Source organism: Amphiprion ocellaris, chromosome 20, assembly GCF_022539595.1.
Source record: "Amphiprion ocellaris isolate individual 3 ecotype Okinawa chromosome 20, ASM2253959v1, whole genome shotgun sequence".
Taxonomy (NCBI): Eukaryota; Metazoa; Chordata; class Actinopteri; family Pomacentridae; genus Amphiprion; species Amphiprion ocellaris.
Genome location: NC_072785.1, coordinates 3,888,798 through 3,914,225, shown reverse-complemented (window position 1 = coordinate 3,914,225; position 25,428 = coordinate 3,888,798). Strand labels below are relative to the sequence as shown.

At 39.5% G+C, this 25,428-nt stretch overlaps 2 protein-coding genes across 2 annotated transcripts in view; both read right to left on the bottom strand.

Annotated features, from left to right (window-relative positions):
* Positions 1-141: 141 nt before the first annotated feature.
* Positions 142-3,709, bottom strand: LOC111586161 (potassium channel subfamily K member 16-like). Its single transcript, XM_023295852.3, has 5 exons — positions 3,241-3,709; positions 2,624-2,738; positions 2,369-2,535; positions 1,078-1,246; positions 142-944 (listed from the first exon to the last, which is right to left on the bottom strand). The coding sequence occupies exons 1-5, from the start codon at positions 3,451-3,453 to the stop codon at positions 736-738; spliced, it is 873 nt and encodes a 290-aa protein (XP_023151620.2). The 5' UTR covers positions 3,454-3,709; the 3' UTR covers positions 142-735.
* A 7,060-nt stretch (positions 3,710-10,769) lies between these two features.
* The window catches only part of kif6 (kinesin family member 6), a 76,431-nt gene continuing 61,772 nt past the window's right edge, over positions 10,770-25,428 (bottom strand). Inside the window, exons 16-23 of the mRNA XM_055005545.1 lie at positions 20,852-20,902; positions 19,728-19,815; positions 19,448-19,583; positions 18,234-18,322; positions 16,110-16,196; positions 15,911-15,997; positions 14,057-14,172; positions 10,770-11,430 (exon numbers count right to left, since the gene is read on the bottom strand). Of these exons, the coding sequence (XP_054861520.1) occupies positions 11,420-11,430; positions 14,057-14,172; positions 15,911-15,997; positions 16,110-16,196; positions 18,234-18,322; positions 19,448-19,583; positions 19,728-19,815; positions 20,852-20,902 (665 nt within the window). The 3' untranslated portion in view covers positions 10,770-11,419. The remainder of the gene's footprint in view (positions 11,431-14,056; positions 14,173-15,910; positions 15,998-16,109; positions 16,197-18,233; positions 18,323-19,447; positions 19,584-19,727; positions 19,816-20,851; positions 20,903-25,428) is intronic.

The window sequence follows — 25,428 nt, the reverse complement described above, 5'->3', positions numbered from 1 at the left end:
TTGGTATATTGTGTTCAAAATGAAGTACTTATAGAGCTTTCCAAGGTGTTTTTTGCTGAAGATACAGAAAATAGCATAGTAGACAGTACATATAAGAAGGATGAAAAACAAACTACAAAAACTTAAGCAACACACTGAAAGCAATGTTGAAGTGTGGATTTTGTCAGTTTTAAACAAGCAGTACAAACATGACAAAGAGATCCTCATTTTTTCCAGCACATCACACATCTTGATTCCTGTGTTTGTTTCAGATAACGGGCTCATGAACACACACAATATCCATATGTGACAAAAGAAATAATGCAAATCTGTGATTTCTGTCTGAACATCTAATTATGAGGATGAGTATTAAAAGTACATAAACAAGAGTACAAAAAAACACAATTCACAGCAAGTGTTCACAACAGTTTTTGGAGAGTGGAAAAAGTACACAATACCTACCCCACACAAGACTTTATTAAACATGTTATCAAGATTCTAACTCTTTGGCTTCATTGAGGTAGAACTGGAAAACAAAAGCCTTTAATGTTATTCAAATTTCAGAATCACAGAATGAATATACAGTATGTACATGGACACATATCATACAAAAACTGTATTTGCTAACAAACTAATAGCTGCTCCATCCATTTATGTTACTTTGCTGCCATTTTAATACAGCAAGTACAGAAAACAACCACAAAATATCTTCTAGCCAGTCAGTATTACTGGTAGATGTCTATCTACAGTCCAGCGTCAGATCTTGGATGAGTCTTCTAGTTTAGTGGATGGCACGTTCTCTTCCTCCTCGTGCTTCTTGATGCCTGGATGGGTCAGGAGAAACACATGCTCCATTATTCTGGCTCCCACACTGAAGATGAGAGCGAGCCAGGCGAGGGCGAAGATGATCCAAATCCCTGCCAGGCTGCGGTACACAGAGATGTAGTCCTTGTGGGGGTCGGTTCCTACAGGGATGGACAATGCTCTGTCAGAACATGTAGTCCCAGCTGGGTTTGTTTTTTCAGGCCTTTTAATTTGACTGAGGTGACGGCTGTGGTTTTTCCACAACATTAGTGCTTGTTTGCTCTCTCTACTCACCCACCACATAATCTCCAAAGCCAATGGTGCTGAGGGTAATGAAGGCGAAATAGAAGCCCTCTCCAAACGACCAGCCTTCTGCGTAACTGAACAGCAGAGGAGGGACGACCAGGAACAGCAGGCTTCCAGTGATGAAGAACAAACCCACCGCTATGACCTCGACTGCTTGCTAGAAACGACCAGCAGGTTAGACTACATATGGGTTACATAGTTACCACAGCAATGAGGCATTTTTAAAGCTAAAAAGAAAAAATCCTGAATCTGTGTGAGGCTCATTCCAGAACTGGAGGACATTTGGGATTCAAAATGGAAAAATAAACCTTCTCTTTTCCAGTTTTCTGCTCCATATTCATCAATAATAGGTATTGATTGGCTCAGCTTCCACATCAATGGTAGCATTTTTATTCCATGTTTTCTGTGTTGTTTGCTAACCCTACTCTAATCACAGTAACAGGGTTGCTAATCCATGCTAATGTGATCTTTTTCTCAGCAGTAGAAGCTAGATATTTAGCTGCTGTTACTGCTGACCAAGAGGACAAACTGACTGATGGAAAACAGTCCAAAGAATTAGTCTGATCCTGATAATATGAGGTAGAGTGAGACATTCAATCAAGGCTGACGATGTTATGAAAACATGAAAAATAGAAGAGAGGACATAGCTTTGCTCTACCTATTCTTTAGGAAAACTGTTTGAGGATGTAAATGACAAAAACAAGACACAAAATCACAAAAGCGAAATAGAAAACAACAGAAACGAAACACAAAATGACAAAAACAAGACACAAAAGACAAAAACAAGAGACAAAAATGACAGAATCGAGACAGCAAATGTCATTAACAGGAATGGGTCCATGTTGTTGGACATACGTTCCATGCAAAATAATTTTTATTTAAAATATTGTGTTGATTAAAAAAATGTTCTCACAATTACAAGAGACATCAATGAACAACATAATACAAAAAGGAGATTTAAATGTCATTTCAACTGTTTTATTAGAGATCCAGTTTGGACATCAGAGGGATGGGACAAGAGAAAAATGACATTTTAGGGGGAACTCCAGACTTATTTGGTATTTTAAATTATTTTCCAACATTCTTTTCTCCTATTTTTTTCAGATTTGATCTCAGGATAAGAACATTTACACAACAACTGCATGTTTTAGTATTTTCTACATGGATTATTTGAAATTTAAGGGGTGGGACGTTAAATGTCCTCCAATTCTGGGATGACCAAAAGAAAAATATGCCTGATACTTCCATCCTGGGGGTAAGAATGGACATTTGTCAGTACCTTATGGGGAACGACTGAGACCATCCCCCTCTCGAGTCGACCGAGGTGGACGGTGAGACACTTCCCCAGCTGTTTGAGGAACGCCAGGTTCAGTGGAATCCCACAGAGGGCATAAAACACACAGAACACTTGACCAGACACAGTGCTTGGGGAGAGGTTACCATAGCCTGTAAATCAGATGAGCAGAAGCTATCAGCATGCAGGTCACACTGCCTGATAATACATGTTGTCATGTTCTAAATGACACATGCTCACCTATGGTTGTGACTACTGTTCCTGCAAAAAAGAAGGAGCTGCTAAAATCCCAGTTGCTGGGATTCGTTGAGTTGCCTGAGGGATTCACTCCCGTTTCCCAGGCATGTAAAATCACCTGCACACACACACACACACACACACACACACACACACACACACACACACACACACACACACACACACACACACACACACACACTCTCAAATATTAAAAGTAGGTCACACTCAACTTTTACACATTCGACAGACAAAATCAACCCACTTCTGTCAATCATCTGAATCACCAGTTGCTCTGGAAAGTTCTGTGGATCACGTCACACTTATTGATTGATTGATTGATTTATTAGGTCAAGTTACTGTTGTACCATTTACTGTTCTGTGCCTGACCTCATTCAGAAACAGATTTTTGAGTTCCTCAGTGTTTAATGAGCCCTTTTCCCCAACATGTTTGCTCAGTGATTAGACCACTTCAGTATAAGTAGAGTCTATAACCAGGGGCTTTTAGCTGCTAATGCGTTTTATCATGTTACCATTTAGATCATAAAAGCATGCTGAGAAATTTAGCCAAATGAATGCCAGGAATTCCTTTAAAACAGTGTGGAAAAATGAAACCAGACCTGAACAAATTTCTCCAAGGCTTCTCCATCCAGACACGTGTAATTAGCCAAGAAGTAGAGTTTCTCCAGCTGGAAGTGGTTTCGGTTGTTGCTCTCAGCCTCTCGCTCCAGTATCTGGAAGACGATCGCCCCCACCAGCAGGTACGTCAAGTGGGCCAGAGCCAAAAGTGCCGTCCAGCTCAATCTGACGGGGACCAACTGGAACCTCGCCATCAACCTCCCCCACAACCAGAAAGGACACAACAGCTGATGCTCAAACTCACGACGGCGGTTACTCACTTCAGAAAGACAAAAGAATCAGAGCTGGGATCCAACACACAGAGCTCATGTGGTCTCCTGAGAAAATGTTCGTCACTGTGAACTGTGGCATTCTTTTCAGAGAAGGGCAGGAAACCGTCACAAATGGATTTGAAGTGAACAAGAGGCTGCTATAGGGTGGCCTTCCACCAGCTGTACATGGAGAGGCTGATGCTAAAGGTGTATCTCACTCTGACTGGAGAGGTAACATCCTTACTCTGATTGGTCACAGCACCATAGATGTTGATTTATGGGTTGCTTGGGTAACGATCAAACTCCTCTCCTCCATTAGCAGGACATCTGGACACACATACACTTTCGACTGTTTCCACTAATAAGGAAGCAGTGGCAGCATCTTGTCAGCAGAACAAAAGTTAATGTTTTACCCGACTGCTGCTTGTTTGAGTGCTGATGCCAGAGTGTGCAGAAGGATCTGCATTGTGGTGCTGGTTTATTCTTTTAATTGGAAACCTGTGGAAATATACTGTTGTTTAACCACAAAATATTAGATGCCGAAAGAGGCAGAAATAGCAGGAAAAACACTAAGTGTGCCACAATCTGAGCCATGTCAGAGGACATCCATTTTATTTCATCCAGTATGGACATCTCATCATTCTGAAAAGTCCATTTTTCTGACCCACAGAGATCTGCTAGAACAATTATCACATGCTTTCCTCCACATTCAGGAGCCAAGCCTGTTTCTAGTCAGATGGAGAGGAAGGAGATGACATTCTGGAGAGGTGCAGAGAGCACTGCTTGACTGTGAGCCATAAAGCAAAGTGTTGAAAGAAGCCTTCAGAGAGAACCTAATGGAGTTTCATGGCTTCAGTGTTTATACAGCTAGCATGTTAAACATGCCAAAGGATAAAAGAAAAGCATCAACCGTGGAGCAGATGGCAACAACTACAGCAACAGTCAACATAGAAATCTGCATTTCTGACCTGGTAAATTGGAATCTCAAAGAAAATGCTTGTCTGTTTGAAAAAAAACCTTCAACTACGGTTCAGTGTGGAGAACTAGAGTAACAACACGGTCAACACTGACAATCTGTAACGGTCACATAGAATAGAATAGAATAGAATAGAATAGAATAGAATAGAACAGAATGCTTTTAATTGTCATTATACACACACAATGTACAACAAAACCGAAGACAACTCTTATGGCGCAAACTACAAATAAGACCAAATAGACAAAAGTATAACTATATATACAAAAAGAGCCGATAAGACAGAAGAACAAGCATGACAACAAATGGCAGAGATAAATTGCACTGTTGACAAGTTCACTTCCCGTATTGCACTCAGGTAAAACGTGGTGGTGAATCTGGAAGTGCCGGCTTGAATGGATCTGTACTTCTTTCCTGAGGGCAGCAGTGAGAACAGGTTGTGTCCCGAGTGTGAACTGTCAGACGTGATGCTTCTGGTGTTCTAGATGTCTGACAGAGAGGACAGCTGTGCTCCTATGATGCTCTGTCCTGACTTCCTGACTCTTTCCAGAGCCTTCCTGTCAGCCTGAGAGCTGCTCCTGCACCACACTAAGATGTTGTGGGTGAGGATGCTTTCTATGGAACATCTGTAGAAGGACAACAGCAGCTCCTGGGACAGGTTGACCTTCCTCAGTGCCCTTAAAAAGTACAGATGCTGCCGTGCCTTTTTCACAAGGTTTTTTTATAGAGATGTTCAAGTTGACGCCCTGTTGCCTTTAGTGGACGGAGTTCAGGGCTGAACCAGGGGGAAGATGAGGTGAATGGAGTGTTGACAGGCTCTGCTCCTCAGCTCTGGAACTCACTTCCCCCGGATATCAGGAACTGTGACACCCTCCCAATTTTCAAATCCAAAATCAAAACTCACCTGTTCAGGGCTGCATACTCCCTCAAACCCTAACCTCACTGTGTCACACCTCTTTGTTGTTCTTTGTTTTATTCTTGTTATTGATTTTTTTATTGTATAGTTTTGAATTATTGTTGTTGATTTTTATTCCTCTGAAAAGTGTCCTTGAGTTCTTTGAAAGGTGCTTTATATAAAATGTATTATTATTATTATTTTATATTGTGGATTTTCTGGTATATCATGAGATTTTAGGTTATGTAGGTATTTTTGTGGATTTATTATTTTAATTATTTTGTGGTAAAATAAGCATTTTGTAGCCTAAAAAATTGAGAACGACATAAAAAATAGAAGAAAAAATAATCAAAACATATTAAAAGAATAATAAATCGACCGTAGCATCTGTTTCCTCTGTCTCCGTCTATAGCAGCATTCACCATCTTGTCTATTTCACACAGCCCTCTGATCGCTGCGCATAGTGTTGCTCTGTGGTGTTTTTGTGAAATTTTTATTAAATTTTCAATTTATTTCAAGCCCCACGACGTCGATCAAACGTTCTGCGCCTTCTAAGGCTTCTGGCACCGAACCCAAGCGCCAGAGAAGATGCTTACCATCGCAGAAAATTAGAAAATGATTAGAAAACATACCTTTAAGACTCTTGGAATACAGTGTGATGTTCATTTTGTAAATTGTGATTCCATTTAGAGGAAAACAGACAATGAAGCAGGACATGTTTTTAGGCAGGGTTACCTGAAGTTTGACCAGCCATTAACATGTCACCATGCATGGTCTGGAGTCCTCAGTCAGACCTGCTCCTCGCTCAATACATTCAGTTTCAAAATAACAAGATTTGATAGATGTTAACAAACTGACATCACATTTGTTACAGCCATCAGAATCAATTTCCAGTTCAAACATTTATGACTGAATTTTTCAGACACTGAAATAAACAAGAAAAGCACTCAGAGCATTCAGTACTCCGCCAAGGCTGCTCATTCCTCAATGTGTGAATTCAGAAATCACGGCAACATAGAATCTGGCTATTTAATATAGATTTACCCAAAAACTGAATGAATAAATAAAAATGTCCTTGTGCTGAGCACAGGTGTGTGTTATGCATGCATACATTATGTAATAATAGCTTTATTTCTATAGCACTTTTCATACAAGAAAATGTAGCACAAAGTGCTTTAGACTCAAAGATAAAACTCACAAACTCACAATCCAAACTCACAATCATTAGTTACGTTTAAAACAAAAACAAATAAAACTGAACTAATTAAAAACAATAACATAAATAAAAATACCTAAAATAGATGAAATTGAAAATTCAGTTTAAAGCCAGACTAAAAAGGTAGATCTTAAGTTTGCTTTTAAAATTATTAATATTACGAGTCACCCTCAGACCTTCAGGCAGGCTAGTCCATAATCGCAGGGCATAGTAATAAAAAGATGCTTCACCATATGTTTTGGTTTGTACTTTGGGTTCTGTTAAAAGGCCACTTCCGGAAGACCTGAGGGCTCTACTGCGTTGATATGGTAAAAGCAAGTTATATAAATACAGAGGAGCAAGACCATTAAGAGCGTTATAAACCAATAAAATAATTTTAAAATCAATTCTAAAAGGCACAGGGAGCCAATGCAGAGACTTTAAAATCGGTGTAATGTGGGCTCTCTTTCTGGTCTTTGATAGCATTGGAGCAGCTGAGTTTTGAAGTAATTGTAGTTGGAATATATTCTTTCTAGAGAGACCAGAAAGAAGAGCATTGCAGTAATCAATCCTGCAAGTAATAAAAGCATGAATGAGTGTCTCTGCATTGGCCTGAGAGAGACATGACGTACTCTGGCAATGTTCTTTAAATGATAAAATGCCTTTCTTGTGACATCCTTTATATGAGCCTCAAAATTCAATTCTATGTCAAATATTACACCAAGATTTTTGGCTTTTTGGCATGGGCTAAAAGAAAAGGCTTGTGGTTTGCTAGCCAGTTTCTCTCTCTGTTCCCCTGTACCAATAATTAAAACCTGAGTTTTGTCCTGTTGAGTTGAAGAAAGTTGTCTGCCATCCAGGATTTAATGTCTGAAATACAGTTAAAAAGGACATCAAGCGGTCCTGTGTCATCAGAAGACACGGCGGGATGTAGGGATACCGAATGATGTAGGAATTATGTAGTGGTTGGTGGGAATTGATGCAGGCAGCTGACAGCATAGCATAGCATAGTCATGGTTACAGTGACACTATGCCGCTATCTCACAATGATACAGAAATCTTTAACCAATCCAGACTATAAGCTGCATCACTGCCAAAATCTAATCACTTGGGCCTTGTGTCATTTCTGACCTTCTCTGAAAATTTCATCCAAATCTGTTGGTCTGTTTTTGAGTAATGTTGCTAACAGACAGACAGACAGACAGACGCCGATTGTCACAAAATTAATTATGTGGCGGAGTAATTCTAGAAGTTTTGCCAAGTTTGAGCAATAGTGTACTGTTTTTCAAAAAATACTGTCGATTTCAATAAAGACACATTGGGATTTATGTTACATGTCTACAGCTTACAGTTCATAGATTTTAAAAGAAGAATTTGTAAGAGACAGGTAACTACAGTTGTAGTTAATATTAATCACAAGGGAAACACTATAAATATAACATTTTTGGAAAGTCTAGTTACAGTGTTAGTCCTGACTTCTCCAAATTAACGCTCAGAGTTGTCTCTCAAGTCAAAGTTTTACTTGCGAAAGGAATCAATATGCACAAAACACAGTCTGAGCAAGTGACTGATAAAGGCGAGAAACAGCACAGCTTTTCTACAGGCACACAAGCATGACTTTCACATCTTGGTATGTGTTATCTCGAGTTGGCTGCCAGTTAGGCCCTGGTTCCTCTTTACAGCGTTTCATAGAAAATTACTGAGCACAGTTTCATGAGTTACACACCACACAGTTATATAGTATTACAATCAATAAGAACATTTAATCATAAAATACAATCATTTTCGTAACAACTGTCCTGGGTTCAGCATCACCCAGTATGACTTGAACAAATATGAACAATCCAGTGTTTTTTTCCTCTGACAGCAGAATGAGAATGAGGTGCAGTCACACTATTCTCCAGCATTAACACAGCATTGAGGCCAGGTCTGGTGTGAGACGAAGTTTCTATCAACTCCTGAGGAACATACGTGTCTCCTTAGCTGCTAAATGCTTCACTATGCTCACCAGCTAGTCGCTAACTGTGTCTGTCTTTTATTTGGTGGAACTTTAATCAAGCAAATCCTGCTGGAGCCACAATGGCGAGAGTGATAAGAGTGAATCAAAAGAGTGCAGCTGTCAACCAGAAAGTGAATGAGTGAGCTTAAACATGCTTCCTAAAGTTCAGTAAAGCTGACCAGAGCTGCAGATGAAGGTGATAATTCTCTGTAGACAAATATCCAACAGGAATCTCTTGTTAGAAGCAACCTCTTTCACAGTTACATCATTTTAACGTTGACATTTTTAGAATAACATTGCTTAAAATGAGTCAAAACTGCTTTAAAAGGTTATAGGTTTAAATATGAAACGTTTGATTCTGAGAAGGTGCACAAATATAATAGAATGAATGAAGTGCGCTGCTGTTTAGAATGATGAGACGTCACTGATGATGACTTGCTCAAAGAAGGATCTTTCTCCAAGGCAACTCAGCCTGGATGCAAAGTGTGCAGCTGCTTGTCATCTGTCAAACAAATCAATGCAAAGACATGCAAACAGGTCGACAGGATGTCTGTGATTGGGTGGACATGTAGCTGATGGATGCACTCATTGTCAGGGACTAAGTGTTGCTCATACCTGTGAGTCTCACACAAAGATGACAGAGGATTAAAATGCTACATTACAAGCCTCGTTTGAATTGTCCAGTTCATTGTTATTAACCAACTTCATGTACCTTAGTGCGACTGATGTTTTATACGCAGAACTATCAAATAAAATCTTACCAACAGTGACTGCATTCATAAATGGCTATTCACCACAATAATCACGTTTGTTGCAGTATCTGATGATGAAATACAGTATAGAAAAGAAGCTCTGCACAGACTGCAGGCCTCCAGAGGGGCTTCCCTTGTCTGGCCCAGTGCATGCTGGGAGAATCTCCACCTCCATGTGATGTTCACAAGCAGTGAGCTCAGATGGAGATGTTAGAATCATATGATCATTTGTAAATCTGCCGTAAAATAACTGATTTGGTTTATATAATATATACAAATATTTCAGGAGAGCAGAGAGATACAGTCAAGTCATCATCACAGCTTTCAGAAATGTTCCAGGTGTGGTTTCCCACTAATGCGGACTACATTTGACTGCTAATGGACTGTAATACCAGTATTTTTACTACTGATGCAACCAGGGCTTTGACTCGTCCTAATGGCCTTCATGGCATGACAGAGACCAAGAAAGAAAGAAAGAAAGAAAGAAAGAAAGAAAGAAAGAAGTCCATTTTGCTTGGTAATTTTCCAGTTGAATTCTACTGGAAAACAAAACACAGTAACAGCCATAGCACAGATACAAGAAAGTAGCTGTGAAGAAAGAGATTTGAGAAAGGAAATCGTTATTGGGTTAATATATAATTGCGTGACTTTTTGTATCATAGTTGACATTTTTGCTGTTTTCAGTCCTAAAATCAACATGGCTGCCTATAACCAAACACCACATGGCATTTTTAGAGAAAGATTATTCTAAATATTATATGTACAATTGAGTAGTAAACGTGTTGACACTTGACTCACACACTACTTTATATTAATTAACTCAGAAAGCCTTGGAGTCTGGCCAGTCTTTTCTTCAGGAGGAAATGACATCATGTGGAGCAGGTCATGTGATCTGGAATTAACACACTTCCTGGAGAGGTGTTTTTGTAATGGGGAACTTAGTGGAAAGTGATTTCTCAGACACAGATACAATTTGTTATTTTCCATATAAAATTTGATATATTGCCAAAAAAGAAATATCTGTCATGATTATCTCAACTTAATAAAAAGAAAACAATCAAACTATTTCTGAATCAGCTCATTTTTATTATTGTTTAGCTCATTAGGAGGTGGTTGGTATTAAATTGGGACGGTTATTTAGTTGACATTTTAGTGATATTCAGTCATTTTTTATTAATAAGTGATTGTTGCCATAATAAATAATTATGGAATTTGTACAGACATGATCATAATAAACATAAAAAACATTCTTTTTGTCACTTTTATTAAAAATGTATTTAAGATATATCCCATGGACTTCAAAAGTCCCTCAATTATAGATTGACCCTATTAATGACAAAAGGAAACAGATGTTGTGCACCAGCTGTAGACAGAATGGACACTATGTGAAGAAACTAAGAAATAACTTTAGCTATAAGAACAAAACACAGTAATAACGTGTGTTAAAGCATCTCACAGTTAGTTTATTTTTGGTTTGATATTTAGTGTAAATTTAATAATGATAATAATAATAAAAGAATACTCCTGTACAAACAAAATATGACACATTTACAACATTTTATATGTCAGAATGAAGTGAATCCAGATTAAAACATCAAATGCATTTGCTGACCGTTTCCAAAGTTCTGATTTATTACATTGAAACACGTACTGGAGCCGACTGGTTTCTGGTTGCACGCTCCTTCCTCTGATATCTTGAGAAAACATTTGTTCAGATCAAATGGCCGGCGCTGGCTGTGATTTACAATGATGCCCGTAATATCACTGGCATCCTCTCCAGGAAGTCAATAAGTGTGTGCATGTGCGGTGTGCGGTGTGTGTGTGTGTGTGTGTGTGTGTGTGCGTGTGCATGTGCATGTGTGGTGTGTGTGTGTGTGTGTGTGTGTGTGTGTGTGTGTGTGTGTGCGTGTGTGTGTGTGTGTGAGTGTGTGTGTGTGTGTGTGTGAGACACAGAGAGAGAGAACAGCACTGCATGTATGGAGTCCTTCTGGCACAAATCTAATGCACATTTGGATCATTCTTTCACCTGGCAGGTATGGAGGTTGAACAAGCAGTCACATGTTAGAAGCTTCCTCAGAACTGAGGATCACTGTTAAGGAGGGCCTGAAACACATGGAAGCACAAAGCTGATTGGTCATCCAGTATGTAGAAAACAAGAAAGAACATATACAAGTGAAGGCACGTTTCCTCAAAGAACTTTATATTTAGTAACAACCCTTGAAAATAATATAATCTATGATTTTAAATACAATAACAGCCTGCACTTTGAAATGATGTTGTCCACTTATTTGTGCCAGGTTTCTATTAGTTCCCAGCATTCATCATGGATTTAACAGCTGTTTAGGTGGGACGGAGAGCACCGTACAGGAGTTAGCAAACAACCAGGGAGGAGGCTTTCCTGTTAAACACACTCACTATCCAGCTTCATAGTGCCAAGAAAGAAAGAAAGAAAGAAAGAAAGAAAGGAAGAAGGTGTACTTCAGCTGGACTATTTTCTCTCTGGTGTCTGCAGATTTGACCATCACTCTGTCTGTTCACATGACCTCAGCTGCGCTGGAGATCTAGTGGCAAACCACCGGACAGCCGAGTCCACTTTACTGTCTGCCAAAGGAAGCAGCTAAAGAAAGGTCAAAGGAGGAAGAAAGAAGAAAAGACAGAAAGTGTGTGTGGTTGAGAGAGAAAAACCACGCAGGAATTACTACTATCTGACACTTTCTCTCCACTGGAATCATTTTCTGAAAATCATCTCATATCAGATATCTGGCACATAGCTTTTGAACAGGAGTACATCTTTAAAAAGTAAAACCTTTATCCCTCCTCTGGTGCTATGTGTCATCACAACACCAGAGGGCAGTGTTGAATGCACGGGACACCGATCATTCACAGCATTCTGACCACTGACAGGTGAAGTGAAAAACATCCATCATCTTGTTTTAATGCAGCGTTCTGCTGGGAAACCTTGAGTCCTGACACTCCTGTGGATGTTTGACATGAACCATCCACCTAAACCCTGCAGGTCAGCAACCCCCCCATAGCAACAGTAGTCCTCCATGCCAGCTGTCACCCTCAGCAGGACAATGCACCCCGACACACCACAAAAACTGCTCAGGAGTGTTCAATTTCAACAATATTATGCCTCAGTTTATCATTTACACATCACAACTTCCAGATTACAGAGTGTCTACAAAGGAACACAACATTTAGTCACAGCTATCTGGAACTGCATCTGAGCTAAGCAACAAAAGTCAGACAAAAAAAGAAAAAAAAACAACAAAAACAAGACAAAATATTACAAAAGTGAGACACAAAATGACAAAAATGAGACAAACGGCATAAAGCAAAACAAAAAAAGAGACAAAAAAATTAGACAAAAAAGTTACAAAGCAACAAAAAACGACAAATGACAAATTTCAAAAACAAAAAAATTAGACAAATGACACAAACGAGACAAGAAATGACAAAAGAGAGAAACAAAATGCCAATAAAATAAACAACACAAGCAGGACAAAAAAACCCCCACAAAACAACAAAAATGATGCACAAAACAACGAATAAAGCGAAACACAAAATGACAAAAAAGGGCAAAAAACACAAGCAAGACAAAAAGGAAACACAACATGACAAAAACGAGAAACAAAACGACAAAAACATGAGACAAACGACAAGTCAGGCAAAAAAAAAGACAAAAGTGAGAAACAAAATGACAAAAAATGAGACAAATGACACGAAAAAAACAAAAAAGAGAAAAAATTTGACAATAAAGCTACAAAGCAACAAAAAAATGGACAAACGACAAAAACGACAAAAAATGACAAAAGAACGACAAAAAAATAGACAAACAACACAAATGAGACAAAAATGAGAAACAAAATGACAAAAGAACAATGAACAATCTAGTATTTTACTTTATGATCAAAACAATTTAAATTTATTGTTTTACTAATTTAGAATCTGCAGTTAATGTCTTCTCTGAAATTTTAACTCTTTACAAAGTCGTCCTGTGGGCCGGATTAGATCCTCTGGAGGGCCAGTTTTGGCCCGCAGACAGCATGTTTGACACCCCTGATCTAACGTCCTGCTGGGAATAAAGTTTACTTTGACATGTCCCATTCACATAAACTATGTTGTAGACCAAGCACATGGCTTCCCCAAGTCCAGTGGTCTCCCTCAGCAGGACAGTGTATCCTGCCACACCACGAAAATTACACCGGAATGGCTCAAGAAACACAGCAAAGAGCCCAAAGTGTCGACCGCTAGCTACCAGGTCCCAGTCTGCTCAAGTGTTCTTGTCCCGATGAGTCCGAGGTGTTTAGGCAGCATGAGAGGACCGACATAAGGCAGGTGCTTTTATAGTTCTCATTGATTTGTGTAACTGCTAACCAATTCATCACTGAGTACATTAAGTTGGTTTCAGGATTTTATATTGGACTGCAATGAACAATCACTTTTTGCTGAACAGTTTGAATATCAAGTCTTCATTTAGTTGATAAATGTCAGAAAATGGTGACAAATACACGTTGCATCTTCAAATGACTAATTTTATGTAAGGTTGAAGCTTAGTTCCTTAGCTTTAATGTAAATGCTTGGAAGGATCTGGCTCATATGCATTCAGGATTACAGTTAAACATTACACCTTGCATCTCTGCTGCCAAAACAGCATGAGGAGGTCCTGCACAGTATTAGAGAGGTGGTGCTGATCAGTGTATTTCTTGCTCTGTGTGTGTCTTACCTGCCCTGCTAAAGAGATTTTGCCTGGCCCTGATGAAAGCCAGAATGTCAGCATCAGTTTGCTGGTCTCCAGTCAGTGGAAAAGAGGAGGATGAGATTGTGGAGGTGGCAATGGCCCTGAAATGGAGAAACAGTTACTGTAGCATGAAAACCTGAGCATGAACTGAGACACAGATATGATAGAAAAGCACCTGCAGCTGTTTAGTGTTTGTGTCAGGATGTTGGGGAGGTACCACTGTGAGCACCACTGCTGTGAAATGTCCCCAAAGTTTCAAGCAAATACACTAAAAACTCTAATAGGTAACAGCCTTTCACATGATAGAGCATCTGTATGAAACAATATAGTGTCTGTACTAGTGGCTGTAGGAGAGGAACAAAAGCAAACATGTAATACACTGAGTGTTTTACTGTGGCTGGAAAAAGCTAGTTTCAGCAGCGGTGTTCAAGTGAGACCCAGAGTCTTTGATTTGTTAACAGAGTTTGTAGACATTACTTCACAAAGGTATAAAAATTTATGGCTGTGTTCATAAGTGGAGAGAAAACACTTCACAGCTATAAACTCTGCAGGTCCAGACTGTATGTATAGATTTAAGAGCTAGAGCAAACATATGGAATAGGCTACTGTACTGTGTGCATTTCTACATGCCTTTAAAAATGAGGTAAACACAGATGAGGTACCTGGGTAGTTGAACAGGTTGAGCAGATGACCCCTAAACTGGGGCTATAGTACCCAGTCTAGTGCCCAGTTAGTCTGTTTTAAGTTTTTGGTGCCATGTTCAGAGGTAATAAATCCTCCAACGCCTCACAGACCTGATCTTATTGAACAGAAAAGACTGATTTCTCAGGTTCAGTATCAACCACAGCGTTTTCCTATGAGGATGTTTACAAAATACTTCTTCCAAGACCACTGTTAATCTTCAGAAGTGTTTGTCAGGGTCTTAGGTGATTGTGTGCCGTCTTGCTTCGGTGGTGGATTTTTTGGGTCTTTGTATGGGGAGATGTTCTGTGTAGGCTTGGCTGGTTTGAGAGCCTCTCCAGAACCAGTCATCTCAGCTGATGAGTCCGGAGCTGAAAACTCCAGTCTTTGTTCTACCCGCCTCCTGACCCGTCTGATTGGACCACCACCCAGTTCCCTCCACCTTCATCCAACCGGCCGCAGCCATCATCACACCTGGAGATAAATCCACAACCAAACTCTCAGTGGAGGCGGCTGGGATTTAACGTGACCAGTTTATCCTGGTGCCTCTTGAGTTGTTGTGTTCTGTATGTGTTCCAGGTGGGTGATCGGAATAAAGCTTCTGTTAGTGAGGAGTTACATGTCTTGGTGAAGACTGTAGCTTCTGTTAGCAGCTGGTTAATCTAGTGAGAAGTTACCTGTCTCTTGTGTGTGTCCTGTAGCCACTGAGGGTGAGTTATGTGTTATGTTTTGTTGGAAATGTGTGTTGTGAGGCAGCAGTTTTATTTAGTTAATTCTGCACACTTGACACTCATTTGTATTGTAATAGTTTCTGATGTCTGTGGTGGGTGTTGCTACTGTGTTTAGGTTTGGTTAAGGAGTTTAGTTGTTTTGCTTTTGTTTAGCTAGTTTAAGAACTCTGTTAGCCTGTGGGTTTATTTGGTTCTTGGATTTAGGGACATCCACCAGCTCTGTTTTCCTGTATTTGTGTTACTTCTGTCACTGAGCAATAAATTGTTTTACCTGACCAATGACAGCTGGTTGTTTTTGATAAACCCAGTTGACCCTAGCGGCTGGGTCGTAACAGTGTTGAATTATTTATATTTATTAAATCCATTTATTAAAGAGTCTTGATGCTCCCTGGAACCCCGTTAGTTGCCAGGCCAGTGTTTCACATACCTCCACTCAGACAAAGGAGTGCAGTCGGTCACTTTTCCATCCAGGGAAATGTTATTCCAGGCTGGTACACTTCTGGGGGTGATGCTTCTGAAATTCACAGAAATGTCACACTTTTCATTTTATGTTGACCAGGACATATAATGACACACAGTATGAACCAGTAGTAGACAAGCAGAAGATCAGATGGAACTTTGCTGACCTGATCTCTTGACCAGAGGAACCGGGACGGTCTGGATTTGGGTCTCCTGCTGGAGAGCCTCTCATAGTACTGCTCAGAGCAGGAGCACTGTGTGAGTTACGACAGAATTACATGAAGAATAATGCATTTAGAGAGCACTTTTAAATTCAAAGGTTAACACAGTGTTTTGACAGACAAAGCAAAAGGATGATACCCAGAAGGCAACACAACAATTATGTTAAAATGAAAAAAAAGAAGACATCCAATGCAAAAACATATCTAAATGCAAATAAGATAACAGCAATAAAGCCTTAATAAACAAGGAACACCTCTATATGCAGGGAAAAAAGAAACTGCATCACAGATTATGTCTATAAATTTGGGTTTTAAGAACGTTTGTGAGCCTGATCTCCTCAGGAAGGTCGTTTCAAAGCTAAGGGTCCTGATGGCAAAAGCTCGGTCACCTTTAGATCTCAGCCTTGACTTTTGAACAGCAAGAAGGCCCCACTCGAGGATTTACGCCCATGAACTGACTCATATAGGGTCAAGATATCTGGAATGTAACTTGGAGCCAGAACATCAGCTTTAAAAGTCACAAGTAAAGGACCAAATCTAAAACAAACAAGGAGCCAATAGATGGATGCCACAACTGGACTGATGTTGTCTGTTATACTCTGATAATATAATCTCACAGAACTAGACCTTCATACACTACTGTTCAAACATTTACATGTACCCCTATGTAGATATTCCATTAAAAATCAGCCGTTTCCAGCTAGAATAGTCATTTACCACATTAACAATGTCTACACTGGATTTATCATTCATTTAATGTTATCTTCATTGAAAAAAACTGTTTTTCTTTCTTTAATAAGGACATTTCTGAGTGTCCCCAGACTTGAACGGTAGTGTTTGTAGGTTCAAAACAGCATCAAGTCCACATGGAGCAGTTCTTCAGTATAAACATGGTCTCACGCTGGTCTCAACCACTAGAGGGAGCAACAATACAAGGTAGTTTGCATTGCAACATTTTCTGCACACAGTTTCTGCAGTTTGCCAGGTGAAACTTGTGACTTTTAAGACATTTTAAATACAGCATAGACTGATGTATAAAACAGTTTTTATGATCATTCCATACTGGCTGAAGTGTGACAGTAAACTGATGTAATTATGTTTACTAAATACACCCAGGTTTGTCATTATGTGAAGACTTTTTTTTTTCAAAATGCTCCTTCTGTGAAGGCCAGTAAGGTAGTAAGATCTGGAACAGTCTTCTACTCTCCATCAGCGAGTGTTCCAAGATACCAACCTTCAAAAGTCACCTTAAATAGTAGCTGGAAGTCAACCAGTCTGGTGACCACTGACCTTTAACTTCTTCGTGGACTTTTTGTAGTGTGCTTTTATTGTGACCTATTGTGCATTGTTGGTATAATCTGCTATATTTACATGTATTGCTGCCTAAACAGACATTCATTTATGTGCGCTGTCCCTATCAAATAAAGAAATTAGCTAATTAACATGCAGTGATGTTTGTGTTAACATCAGACAGTACTGCAGCAGGCAACAGAAATAAAATAAAACTAAAAAGACTTCTGTAAACTAAATGTATGACTTTGTTTTTACTGTAGTCTGGCCTGTGGTCATTCTTTCTGTGAAAGTGGGTGAAATATTTCTGTCATAAAAGTCTCTGTCATGGCAGATTGTGGCAGGTAAACGATGTCATATGCCTCCTGTATTATCGATAAATGGAAAATTATGGCATGAGCCACTTTGCAAACAGAACCACAGATGGTGCAGCAAACAAACGCGTGACATTAAATTTGAACATTTATTCGATACTTGTTCCATGGAAACGGTCACTGAGGAGCTGCAGGTTGTTGGCCGGTAATCAAGAGTTATTCAAGCACAGATGGTGAAAGGGTAAAAATAACGTTAATGAACTGAACAGAAATGAGTCAGTAAGGAGAAGGTGTTTCTCCTCGAAGCATGGCTAGGTTCTCTATGTAACCAATGAACTCAGCAGAGACTCACAATCTATGTGTAATGACATGTCCACACTTCCATAGGGGTGCATTTACATCTGCTGCCAGCTTGGACGGATGGAATGAGACAAAAAAAAGGCACCTCTCAGACAAAATAGCTCACCGAAATCCTGGAGTGCCAGGTGAGGATGGCTGCAAGGCTCCATTTGGGGACCCCACTGGACATCTGGCTGTGGCCCCTGACTCAGATTCCTAGTCACAATTATAGAGAAATTACTGAAATATTTATAGACACTTCCCAGTAAAAACACACCATAATGTGCTCACAATCAGCAAACACACTGAGGCCATATGTCTCTTATATGGACCGAACAGAGGACCTCAGATATTCTTGTCATACATCTTATTCAGAGCTGAAGTGATTACACGTGTGCTGTGCAAAAACAGAACAATAAATGTGTGAATAAAACCGTTGGATGTGCAGTATACAGGCTAAAAAAAAAAGGATCTGCTTCCTGCTTTGAGGGCCAAAACTGCTCATGTAAGGCCCGTCTGTCAGACTTCCTTCTCATTTGTCATTCAGTGAGACATTCCCAGACCTTGCTCAGATGTGAGAGAAATATTCTTCTCCATTCATAGGATCAAAACCAAAGAGCAGAAGGCAGCGGAGTCTGTTCGTCAGATGTTGTTGCTGAACATCTTCTTTGTGGTTGGTTTCGGAAATGAGCACAACAGCCATCAAGACCAGGAAAAAGAGAACGTAAGTCAGTATTAAACCAGAATTTCCAAGTAATCTTTTTCTCCCAGCTTTTACAAGCATCGCCTTACATCATACTGTAAAGCTTCCTTAAGCACAAACTTATTATTTCCAACTGAAATAGACACTGACTCACATCTTACCCCCACTGTGTTACTGTGAAACCACTTGGACTTTTTTTTTTCTTTTCTCAGTAAGACCAACTGCTGAGACTATATATTGATGCTCTTGCTATCTTGCCTCTAAACTGCCCTCCAGGCTCTTGTTTAAGTCACATGGAGTTCTATAGAAATGGGTTTCTGTGTATTTGCCTGCTACATATCTTCCCACCAGGGCCCATTCAACATGATGTTGAACAGAGGCTGCAAGGGTCACACTGGTGCCATAAAAGCCTCCAAAGTCAGAGACATGTGCACATCAGCTTACACACACACAGTAACATGCCCAAAGAGGCCGGTATTCAGAAAACATACAAAAAACATGCATAAATACTGAAACAAAAAAGAAGACGCATGGCTAATGTCAGAAACATACCTTTGACACGCTAGACAGGCTGTTACATCACAGAAGCTTTATGTGCTGTTGTCACATAGATAGGCAGGGAAGGTGAGGTCAGTCACCTGTAAACTAGAGGCCTCCTGGCTCCACCACTGATGGAAGTCCTTGTGGATCTTGATCTTTGCCCTTTCCAACAGCAGCTGCAGATGTTCCATCTCTGTCCTCAGTGCTTTAAGATGGTCAATGGTGCTCTTGTAGCTGACAGGAGATATTAGCAACACCAAATTCATCTTTAGTCCATGTTACACAGCATCTGCTGTGTCCAATCAATCTAAGCAGGCTCTTGGGAGAAAGTAGGAAAACATTTGGTATGGTAATTCATTAAAACGCACTACAACTCACGCCAGCTTTTCTTGCTCAATGTGTTTGCGCAGGTTTTCTTCCACAGGGTCGTCCTCCTCCTCAGAGTCTTTGTGATTCCCCATGACACCTATGGCACAGTTAGACAGGAGAAGGACAAAGGATTTAAAAACAGGGAGGAATGTGGGCATATTTTATATAAAATGGCAAATACAGTCATTATTATACTACAGTTCAAAAGTTTGGGGTCACCCAGACAATTCCATGTTTTCCATGAAAACTCCCACTTTTATCCATGTGCTAACATAACTGCACAAGGGTTTTCTAATCATCAATTAGCCTTTCAACACCATTAGCTAACACAATGTAGCATTAGAACACAGGAGTGATGGATGCTGGAAATGTTCCTCTGTACCTCTATGGAGATATTCCATTAAAAATCAGCTGTTTCCAGCTAGAATAGTCATTTACCACATTAACAATGTCTACACTAATGTAGTCTTCAGTGAAAAAAAACTGCTTTTCTTTCAGAAACAAGGACATTTCTAAGTGACCTCATACCTTTGAACGGTAGTGTATGCTTTTTAAGTTCAGAAACTAGTGAGTGCACTTCCTCCAAAGACAGCATCTAAACTTTTGGCCCTGGATAATAAAAACCAGGCTGCAGTGAAACATTCTCTGATGCGGGACTCAAAATAACAAGAAAAGCCTTTGACGCCTGAATTGGAGGGAGACGTTTGTCTGCTTTACAACCAGATTTCCCCATCAAAGCATTTATGTCACTGATCAAAACAGTCAGAATAGAGTAAATGAAGGAGTTTTGGAGTTGCACCGCCCAGTTTTTGGTCACTAAGCCTTCAGTCAGGGATGCCTACAGAGAGAGCTTTGAAGTGGCCACGGATTCCTATACAGTATGAGAGCAAACACAATGTCTTCAGTGTTTATCAGCCCATTCTGAGAGGAGTTTAATATTAAAAACATGATAAGAAAAGGTGAAATTAAGGAGTCAACCGTCAGAGTATAAAATCTAAATCTCAGTCATTCCAAGCAACTAATGTGGAGTTATTTGTACATGTGATGTCTTTCATTGCGTCGTTGATGTGGGCAGACAGAGTTGAAAATGATGCTACTCTTCTATAAATATGTGCTTACAGTTTTGATCTTACCGTGAGCTGCCCTCTGTCTCCTCCGCATCTCTAGCTGCTTCTTCAACTCAGCTAAAGGAGAGGGGAAAAGGGAGATCGTGTAGGACAGATGTTTAAACATTTTCCCCGAGAAACATATGTAACAAAAATACAAAGTAAAGATACAGTTTTGTTTTAAAAGGTGTTACTCATTTAACTCTCTGCCGCAATCCTAAAAGAAACCTAAAAACAGTTAAGTTTACATCAACCACCTCTTCAGCTTTATACTAGTGCCTGCACGTCTTTTTTCTTTTTTCTCCATATTTTATTTATAAGTTTTCTTGTTACAAAGACAGAAAACAAGGGCAAAATAAGCAACAGTGAACACATATGTCCATCGATCCACTGAGCCCGAAAGAAGACAATAACCATAGTGGGGCAAAATTAAAAAGATTGCATTTAACATTACAAAAGCAAATTTGTGCAAAAAAAAAATCTAAATAAAAATGCATCTTAAAAGAGCATTTCCTATTTCAGTGACAGAAATGTTGCACAAATATTGACCAGTCTGTCAAAAACTAACACTGTTTAAGGAGGTTATTCATCACATTGTGATTAAATTGGTAACCCAGATTCTTCCTCGTCTGTGGTCATTGCAAAAAGGAACATTTTATCCCTCTGGAAAAACGAAGATGTCTCCTCATTTAAGACTTGGTTATAAGAGATCACCAACTTGTTAAGTATGGAAAAGATCAGATATACAAGTTCTCTCAAATCAGCAGTCTTTGATATAATGTTTGGATATTATTTATCTAAAACCAGCTGATTCTTGTGGTGCAGTTCTGTGTTCATATCTCTGGAATGTAAAACTGTGTGTATACAGACTGTATTGACCAATGTTATATGATCCCAGTGCTTGCACATCTTTGCCTGTCCAATGTTGACATTAAAAGATGATATCGTAAACCAAAATGTACATCTACTGTAAACCTGCTTTGAAGAAAAAGGCCTTAACAATTTTTCCAACAAAGCATTTATCTGAGAGAAACATGCAGACATTCATTGCTGATTTAATATTAAAATTTAAGCTTTGGAAAGGTGAGTTCAACCAGAACAAAAAACAACCTCTCCTTTTGATCCTGCTCATCTATGTGTTTAACATGCTGTGTTTTGCCCAAAGTGGATCATATTAACAACCTCTACACCATAATCCAACCCAAGAACCTTTTTTGAGACTGACAGCAGTATCAGTGTTTGGAAGTTTAAAAAAAAAAAAAAATCTGATAACAAACTTCTAGCTGAAATTATTTATTGTGAGAAAACACTGAGGAAGAAATTGACACGGATGCTTTTTGTTCTTTCAGAAATTGTGTCAAAAAAGAAGCGGCATGGTGGAGAAGTGGTTAGAACTGTCGCTGTACAGCAACAAGGTTCTGTTTATACCTGCTGGTCAGCTGGGTTTTTCTGTGTGGATTCTACAGTCCAAAGACACACATTGTAACTCTTCAAAAGACTGTCATTTTTGAGACTTTTAGTTTTAAGTTAGTTATTATTTTCTGTCATTATTTCATAAATATTTGAATTCATGTGGTCATTAAAACTAATAAAAGCACAATAAATAAGATGCCAAGAAAGGTAACTTTGACAATGTACACCTTTAAAACTGATGTTTGCTCTAAAATGTAATGTTGTTTCCGGGTCACACCTGTGGGATTGTGGGTAATGCAGTATGGCTGCAGAGGGAAAATGCCAACATTGCCAGAGAGGAAACAATTTGGCCTACAAAGCAGAACTATTCTTCACGGTCTAATTGTGACTTTTAAGTTCTGTTTCATGTTTGTTAGCACTATTTGTTAAAGTGCTGTGTATGGCCGGTTTTACTATAATGACAGAAAGCTAGTCTCACAGACTTACTTTTGGAATCTGTCTAATTAGAGATACCTCAAATGTTTCTATGTCCTTTATTTTCATAGTTTTCATGGTGCTGGCTGACTGGGGAGAAAATAAATGTTAAAAAACATCTGTATGATGCGTGGCCTTCATTGTCGGACTGGAGTCATTTCAAATTTACTTTAGTAGTTCAGTTTCTTGTCAGCCAGCATACGGCATATATAATACAGATACACTACTGTTCAAAAGTTTGGGGTCACCCAGACAATTCCATGTTTTCCATGAAAACTCCCACTTTTATCCATGTGCTAACAAACTGCACAAGGGTTTTCTAATCATCAATGAGCCTTTCAACACCAGTAGCTAACACAATGTAGCATTAGAACACAGGAGTGATGGTTGCTGGAAATGTTCCTCTGTATCCCTATGGAGATATTCCATTAAAAATCAGCTGTTTCCAGCTATAATAGTCATTTACCACATTAGCAATGTCTACACTGGATTTATCATTCATTTAATGTTATCTTCATTGAAAAAAATGCTTTTCTTTCTTAAATAAGGACATTTGTCAGTGACCCCAAACTTTTGAATGGTAGTGTATGTCTGCAATAAATAAATATCAGTTGATACACTAGCCTGGATTAGATCTATTCCACCTTAGCATCAAATATGCAAATGAAACTTCTCACAGGAGCCCTTTAAGCCTCATTATTGTCATGGCTGGTGCACCAGCTGCACTTCACTCAGAAACCAGTGCATGAGAACCACTGTATGTCTGTATGCCTTAATCTTCCTGGTTTAGAGATGTTTGAAGTGTGATGTTTTATGGTTAGCAGTCGTGAGTTATTGAGTGTGGAAGGGATGAAACCCTGTAGAGACTGACCTGGGTCAAGATATTTGTGTCTAATCCACACAAAAGGCATATTAGAGTGATTTAGAATTACACTTCTGTAAAAGATATCCTCATTAGTACAGGTCAAGCTCCAAACAAACTGGATTCTACAATTCCAATGATGCAATTCGACAATGTTTTTGATTAGACACCCTTGCTGCATGAAAGCCTGCTTCTTTCAAACCTCACATTTTGCCTTTGTAATGCAGACTTTGTGTCAAAAGCTCATGTGTTCCTCTAAAGGGACAGGAGACATCATACAAGCGTTTAAACAGGCTGAATCCCTCACGATGAGTAAACAGGACTTTGTGTATTAAATGGGGATGTTACAGAACACACATCCACTGTCTTCACATGATTCTTTTAGTTCACAAAATTCAAGCTTTTTCCACTGATTAACTTGTCATTGACTTCTTTGCTGAAAATCCTCTTCAGATAGGACATACTGCTGTGTTACACACTTCCACAGTCCTGAGAATGAACTCTTGTGACTCCAGAGAGCCAGGAAGCAACATAAGGGAGTTTTCTGGGTCACTGCCTTTCTTGTGGCAGTAATACCGGGCTAACACATGGCTAAGTAATTTATGTCTGTTCTCCTGTTTTCACTGTCTTTTTTCCCATACTTGAAATAGTTAATTACCCCATTGACATTGAATTTGTGAAATGCCTCAGTGGCAAAGACCAGTTGTAAAGTAAATGGACTAAAACATATTCTGTCAGGCAGTTTGAGGCCATTTCTATCTACAGCAAATGATCACAGTAGATGGTGAAGGAACATTCAGGGATATGTTTTCCATGAGACAAAAAAAACAGGATATTATTTCACGCTGAGATCGAAGATCAAAACGCCAGATAGTGAATTCAGTGACCAGGGTAATTACGAGGCAGACTAAAAGACAAAAGAGGCAGTGAATGGCAGTATCATCTGTGGTGAGTTTCCATTACAATCCCTCAGGTCTCATACACATAGACGGTGCTGTGCTGCAGCGCTCTCTGTAACACAATCTTATCACCAATCCAAAAGCTGAGGTCGAAGCTCTAAAAACGAGAAATCCAGATGAAGTATTCGCTCACAAAAAAAGTTGGTGTGGGGAACTACCTTTTCATGCAACATCTCTCATGGTGCCGTAAAACAGTTGGATTTGAGTATGTGCTTTGTCGAAGCACTTGGATTTACTCAGCCTTCTTCTGCAGAACGCTCTAACATTACTTGCAAAGTGCCCGTGCAACCAGCTCACCTTTCACAACTCTTTACAAACACTTTTTTCAAAGCAGACCACTAGTTAGGGTTTCAGTAGACAGTGCAGACATGAATGGATGATGTGAAACATTATCAGTGTCACACACAGACATATTGTGCCCATGACAACAGTGTTTTTCCAAATTCCTTTGGAGAGTGAACCACTGTTTTGGGAACCCCTCACAAAGTGATGTGTTTGGGTAGCAGAGAATGTAAATGAACTGAGACGCCCTGTGGCTTGACTTTGTGGTCAGGTAGGCAGCCTGAGTCTTCTCCAACAGACACTGTTCTCTAAAACATGACCCACAACTAACTGATGCAGACTCTAGCTCTTTTATAACAAATACACATTAAAATTATTTATGCCATGAGGATGCCATGATGACAGGGTGAAAAAGTGCACAGGGAGCACTTGAAGGCAACATAAAGAGCACATGGGGCAAACACCATCCATGTGGCTTACATCAGTCATAGCATGCACTGTAGCTTCTCAAAACCCTAAGGCTCAGCTACAGAGCACAAATGTCATGGTGGGAGTTTTTTCTCATCTCCTTTTGTGTTTCTTCTCAGTAACTACTGCATTCCCTCTGATTCATG